Source organism: Fragaria vesca, linkage group LG2 (genome assembly GCF_000184155.1).
Source record: "Fragaria vesca subsp. vesca linkage group LG2, FraVesHawaii_1.0, whole genome shotgun sequence".
In the NCBI taxonomy this organism is placed as follows: domain Eukaryota; kingdom Viridiplantae; phylum Streptophyta; class Magnoliopsida; order Rosales; family Rosaceae; genus Fragaria; species Fragaria vesca.
Window position 1 is genome coordinate 24,766,780 of NC_020492.1, and position 7,086 is coordinate 24,773,865.

At 36.6% G+C, this 7,086-nt stretch overlaps 1 protein-coding gene and 2 pseudogenes across 1 annotated transcript; 2 read left to right on the forward strand and 1 right to left on the reverse strand.

Moving 5' to 3' along the window:
• Positions 1-547: 547 nt before the first annotated feature.
• Positions 548-3,051, forward strand: LOC101301641 (PRA1 family protein H-like). Its single transcript, XM_004291457.1, has 4 exons — positions 548-1,018; positions 1,616-1,752; positions 2,340-2,411; positions 2,711-3,051. Exons 1-4 carry the CDS (start codon positions 591-593, stop codon positions 2,779-2,781), a joined length of 708 nt encoding a protein of 235 aa, XP_004291505.1. The 5' UTR covers positions 548-590; the 3' UTR covers positions 2,782-3,051.
• Positions 3,052-3,700: 649 nt separating this feature from the next.
• Positions 3,701-4,040, reverse strand: LOC101309423 (annotated as a pseudogene).
• A 391-nt stretch (positions 4,041-4,431) lies between these two features.
• The window catches only part of LOC101309705, an 18,507-nt pseudogene continuing 15,852 nt past the window's right edge, over positions 4,432-7,086 (forward strand).

Below are 7,086 nucleotides of genomic sequence, written 5' to 3' on the forward strand. Positions count from 1 at the left end.
TTTTGAGACTTCAAATATTGTTCATAGTCGTAGCCATTGACTATACACTCATCTCCAATCCAAAATTTAAAATTAGACTAAACAAATTGAACCAAACGGTCTAATATAAACGATTAACCATACTACTTCAATAACAATCATGACTTGTTCTAAGATACCATTGCGGCCACACATACATGAGAAATCTGAAGTTTTGAGGGTCCCGATGACAAATCATGATTATCACACCATGTGGTAGTATAAATAGGATCAAGAAATTGTCACAAACCGAATTGGATTCTTCAAACTAACATTAATCATTATCTAGACAAATTAAATATTGAAATCAACCTCTTCAGACTATTGTTACTCTCACTATAGAAGAACATATAATACAACTCATAATATGTAAGTTCGTTCAAGTGATGAGGAAGAGTAAATAATCGAGTTAAAAGAGTTCAAATCCCTCTAGTCTAACAAAAAGTAAATAAACCAGAGATTGTAAACTGCCCAAGTATACTTGGTTTTTTTGTTTTGTACTTTTGTTTACCAAGAAAAGTTATGCTTTGAAGGAAATAACAAACCAAAGAGAAACACAATACTAAACAGACATGGTATTCTCAGCCAACCCACTATCCCTCAGCGTTTCCGACCCTTTCTTCGACTCATGGCTGCGTCAAAACGGCTACCCTGAAATCCTCGAGCACCGACCCACCTCCTCCGCCACATCTGCCGCCACAACATCCGCCGCCACACCCTCCACCTCATCCTCCACCTCCACCGTAAATGGCTTCTTCACCTCACTCTACTCCACCATCTGCATCCTCCTCTCTCTCTTCTCCACCAACCCCTTCGCCAAGCTCACCAACGACGACCTCGCCGCCCCTACGCCGCCGTGGCAGGCCGCGTTCATCGGCGACTACGAGTCCTATTCGTTCCCGGTGTCTGGTGCTCAGGCCCAGTTGAGGGTCCAGGAGAATGTCAAGCGCTATGCTCGCAACTATGCTTGGTTGTTGGTCATCTTCTTCGCTTGTTCTCTGTAAGTTTTGGAGAATTGGGTTCTGCTTTTTGTTGAGATTGGTGTGGGTTTCTGAGTTAAAGATAGAATCTTGAGTGAGTTTTCAGAATTGGGTTCTTGCAAAAGCTTTATAAACTTTAGATGAAAACTTTGGATACGTTTTGTGTTGTTGGTTTGCTTTGCAATTCTGAATATGGAGTAATGATTCTAAATGACTGAGGATTTAGACTTGCTAGCTTATTTGTTTCGACAAGTTTCAGAATTTTGATATGCTGTTGCTTTGCATAAAGTGGCTTTAGTACTGAGTTCCTGGTATTGGCTATGTTGAAATGTTTTGAGTTGTAGAGACTCAAGGGAATGGTCTGAGTAGTTTAGATTGTGAGTATGTATATGCAATAACTTTCGGTCCACTTTGGTAGAGTTTGCTATTTCGCTAGTGAAGGGGAGATGAAGTGTGAAGCTATAGCTGCCTCTCCTTTGATCCATTTATTTAGTTTTATATGAAAGATTGAGGAAGGCTTACTGTCTGTATGATTGAGTGAGTGTCCTAAATGGTAGAAATGATTGTACGACCATTTCCTCTAATAATTCTGTTTTTATTTGTTAATTTGCTAATAGGTATCAGATGCCATGGGCTGCTGCTGGATTGATATTTTCTTTAGCACTGTGGGAAATCTTCAAACACTGCAGTGCAATGTGGGGACTGGATCAATACCCAACAATTCAGCAAACCATAATTCGCGTTGCTCAATGCGGTGAGATGTCGCATCTTTTTGTTTAGGAAGTATTCTCTTGAGCATGTTTTTGGGACTTAGTTGTCTCTTTTGCACTGGAGATCTACTTGATCCTTCATTACATGCTTGAATTTTAGTGTATCCTAGCAACTATCAAAGATATCTTGGCATCTGTTAATGTTGGGAACTCGGGAAAAAAAACAATTGCATATACTTGATCATGAATCTAGTGACACTGAGAGGTTTTTCTCTTTTATGGCTGACCCAATGAGGACTCTGCTATGAGTACATACAATACCAATTCTGGAGGGAGATTTAGTTTTTCTTGGTTGCATACTTGCATCCCTTTTCAACCTTTTCTTTAGATTAGTAAGGTACATTATGGTTGGAAGGGTGGTCTCCAGCTAGAACCTTTTGGTCATGTTAGCCAAGTAGTTGTCCAGGGATTGTGCTTCCTTGTGAGAGACTTCATAATCCTTTGTCAATTATTGTTAAATTTGGGTGTACAGTAGTGTTTTTTCAGTTAAGTTCCTTATTTGCCTTCTGACATCATGTGGTATCTTACGAAAACAAATGTTTGTAATATAAATTCGACTTTTTCTTTGCAGTGGCTGCTGTTATCCTGATATATTCGGGTGTTCAAATGGCTTTATTCTCCGCACTCAGTGTCAATTATGCAGGTGATTTTTAGTATTCCTTGCATATTAAAATATATAAAAAAAATATATTTCAAAGTAAAACTCATTTATTAAATAAAAAGCTTGATTTTCTCGTGTAATAATTGTGTAAAATTATCTCAAAACTTTATGGGCAAAGGTGTCGTATTCTCTTCTTGGAAAAATCGCTTGGTTTCGTTTCTTTTTTGTTTTTTATTTACCAATAGACCTAACTGATAATAGGAATTTTATGGAAATCAAAAGACAAAAGTTGGCCTAAATTTAGTCTATTTATTTATATGGGAGTGTCTGAACCATTGCAGGAATGATACTGCATGCTGGATTTCGGACGCTGACTCGTGCAAAGCAAGCTTCTCATGGTAGATCGAGATGATACGTTCTAAAGCTTCTTTCTTTCGTAGCAATACAATCAAATACTTGAGCTATATTGATGGTCTCATCATCTGAGAAACAGAGAAAAAAAAGGATGTAATCTCCTGATATTTTTGGTGTCACCAATGCTCATTTTGGTTCTTATTTTCAACCGGCAGGAACATAAAAGTCGAACAAATCTCAGTGATAGTTTGTCTGATAGCATGCAACTGATCGCTGATGAAAGTGTAAATTAATATACCAGGTAGTTATGTTTCATTATCTTTTGGCTAAATTTTGTGAATTTTCAAGTCCTAGGAAGCAGAATAAAAAAAAATCTCTAATTTTCATTCACCAAAATTTTGAAATAGGTCCAAAAGTCCCAAAACTTGCAGAAGGCATACGGTCATAATTCTGGGCACAAGCTAAACCCTAAACCCTAATTCTGGGCACAATATCAAAATTTAGAAACAGAAACACATCAAGACAGCTTCTGGGATCAACAGCCTGCGAACATGGGACTATAAGCTTTTCATTGCTCTCTAAAACCTCAACAAAATTCCAACAGGCCACTTTCTAAGTCAGAACGTACATGAAGAATGGAATGATTTGCATGAGATGAATTGAAGATAAGAACATGAATTGAGGATTAAGTTTTTTTTTTTTTGGTGTTGATCCAAGAAACTATACTAAACCAAAGTAGGCCGAAGCAAGTGGCTCTTTCAATACCAAACTACCAGACTTAAGTAAATCAAAATTTTAAATGCAGCCGGTCACATAATATTGCAGGGAACAGAAATGTTTAACCAATTGACTAACAATATGAAAGAGACATCAATTAATTATTAGGAAAAGTTACAAAAGTTTGAACTTAAACTGTCTAAAATCCCAAAAATCAAAATATGAGCTTCTTCTATGTTTATTCTGATACGAGTTCAAATTCATTTAAACAAGTCGAATAGCGGCATGTCATCATCACTTCCTTCCTCTGGTTCTTCTTCCTTCTTCTTCTTCTCCTCAACAGCCGGAGCAGCAGCACTTGCAGCAGCAGCAGGAGCAGCCATAGCTACCGGAGCTTTGAGCCGAACCAACAGGATTCATAACAAGGTCCCCAATAACGTCCCTCTTCTCAGCAAGCTTGGCAAAGAGGCTTGGCCACAAGGAATCTACTTTCACGTTTGCAGATTTCAACAAGGTAGCAATCTTCTCTGCTGTGATTGGGATGCCATCGTCGTGAAGAATCATGGCGGCATAGGAGCAAGCAACTTCAGCGGTCGACATTGTATTGCAAAGTTGGAATATCGGGTGAGATTGTTTGGGAGTTGTTCTACTTCTTTGCCCGGAAGGGTATATTTATAGGGGATAGGAGGTGTGTAAATCCTAATTAAATCCTAAATCCTAAACATATCTGGAATCCTAGTCAGATATGTCCAGGGATCTTTTTGACTTCATAAACGGGAGAGTGAATATCATCCAATCGGATGCCTTTAATGATTAATCCCTCAAAATTGGGTGATTGAGAATTGTTTTGGGGGAAATTATTATTTATACCTGGAACACCACATGTTTTATGTTCCTCTTTAATCTCATTGGTTCACGTGTTTTATCCTTATTTCTGATTGGTGTATTTAATTACTTTTCCTTTTTTTTTTCACCCCGTGCTGGTCCCCACATGAATTTGAGTTATATGATTGGCCGGGTACAACATCTGGCAATGCCAAATGGTGTTCCGGGTACAGAGAATAATTACTCTTGTTTTGGCAAGTTCAAGATATTTCTTGGAGCACAAGGATTAAGGGTCAATTAATAGGGAATGCAGGTCTAATCTAACTGGGTAATACAATCAAACTTGATTCCTTTTTTTATTTGATTTTGGGAATTCAATGAGAAATTGTTTCCTTAGTTTCTTCTTTTTTCTTGCATCTCGGCCTTTCTCTCTCAATTCTCACCATAGTTGATGAAGTTTCTTATTCTCATAAGTTTGCATTGTTTCGATTCTAATAACTTTTTTCGCTCACTACTTCTCTACGCAATACCAAACCACTTATTATCTCAAGAGTCAAAATTTCACTTTTAATTTTAGAACCAACAATGTACTCAAAGAGAAATTTTATTTGCACATTGCTATTTTCTAGATACACACCCCATATTTTTGTAAAAAATATTTATTTCCATTTTGCCCTTATTCAAATAGACCAATAATAACTCCGGCTTCTATTCCACGACAAGGATAGCTGGCCACAAGGAAGAGCATCGGGGTTGCAAATGTTGAAGCTGGTCATCAAATTGGTGGCCGGTTGGCTGCCAAAGAGAGAGAGAAGTACAAGCAAACAACTACAATTTTGATGCAAGTAAACAACTACAAGTTTTGATCGCATATCAATCATGGCCTGACTTTCTCTTAATTGAGTTAAATCATTCTAAATTCATTTTTCATTACAACCAACATACCTGGGTTTTCAAAACTGAAATGCATCTACAAGAGGAAATAGTTGAGACTTCGGGTTCTAATATGGTTGATTTGGATTACTTACGAAGCCATTCCATTCCATATGAAACCATGAGTTCTGTGTTAATTAATCAAAACTTTGATTGATAAGTTACGTGCAAGGTTTCCTTACATTTTATTATAATTTTTGGCTTTCTACCATGGAGATTTCCTGAAGATGCAGTAAAAGGAAGAACATAAAGAAGGGTGAAAGAGGAAGTATAAGGAAAAAAATGGCAAAAAAAATTAAAGAGATGTGTATCAAGTATATGGGAATGTGTGAATAAAATGGAAAATGCTTGGGAGCACAAAAAATAGAGTAATGCTAGATGAGCCATCTTTTGGTAAACCACTTAAGAGTCCACCTTAAGTGACAACTGATGTGGCTATCAGAGCATAATTTATATTTTAATTTTTCTATATTCTTGATTATTTTCTACTTATTTGATTTTATGATTTTATCTTTTAATTTATATTGTTTTCTTTCTTATTTCTGTGCAAAGTCCATTAGAATTTGTTCATCTTGCGAGCTCTTGGCATCAAGCTAAGGCTGCGCAACAATTCTCCATCTCATCCCTCCTCTCAACATTATCAGGCAGCTCTTGATAGAGAAAGCAAGGAGGTTAATTACACTGGTGATATCATCTTCCTAGCGGTCCTTTATGTTCGAATTATTCAACACCTTATAGCTATCAGTTTTAGAGATCTCATCATCCTCCTCCTCCTCCTTGAAGAAATCGCCTTCATCGTCGTAGTTCTCCTCTGTATCATTATTTTCATCGTTGGAATTATACACGACATCTCATCCTTAGAATTAATCCATAAGACCAGATAAATTATAGAGAAAGCAAGAGGCTATGATACCCAGATCTATCTATGTATTATATATAAACCTAGTTGAAGACTTGAAGTAGTGCTTCGTGAAGCACCCTTATATAAGCACATAGGGTTAGGTCATTGTGGAGTTTATAGCAAATCCTGTATCTTTAATTGTTCACACACATTCTCAATCATATTCTCCTCGCAACGTCGACAATATTCGTTATGAATTCATAACATTTGGATTAGGGTTTAGGGGGGAGAGAATTTGATTCATAGAAATGGTTCCGATCATTCAAAAATAGCATTGGGGAGAAGAGAGAACTGAAAAGATCGATTTTGTTCAATTGAAGAGGAGATGAGAACTATGGTGAGACTTAGAGAGGATGGAGGAGGAGGAGAAGAGAGAAGATGAAGAAAACAACCGATGAAGAAAACCCTAAACAAAATAGGATTTAACAAAAAAAAAATAGTAAATTCAAGAAAGTTAAAAAGAAAAAAAAGTATTTAGGTAATTAAGGAGAATATAAACATTAAAACTAAAAATTATGATTTAATGATGTGGTTATGCCATATCAGCTGCCACCTAAGTTGGGCTCTTAAGATCATCTTTAGCAAACTCTTTACTTTGACTCCTTAGCTATTTTAGAGAGCATGTTTAGATTTTTTTGGATGTTTTAGGAGCTCCAACATACTAGCTATAGCCAAACTTGAGCTATTATGATTTTTAGCTATCTCATAACTAACGAGATAACTCGAATGAGGCTAGCCATAATTTAATACATTTATTTTAAGATATTTTAGGTGATATATAAATACATTTAAGAGATAATTTCGCTTTACTACCCTGAACTTTAGGTCTAAAATCAGTTTGATACCTCATCTTTTTTTTAATCAGTTTCATATCTAAACTTTCAAAATAACATCAATCTCGACCAAAATGACTAAAATAGCCCTGATTAATCTTTTTACCCTCTTAGAGTTAAGAATGGCAACGGCCACTGCCGGGGGAGGAGGAGG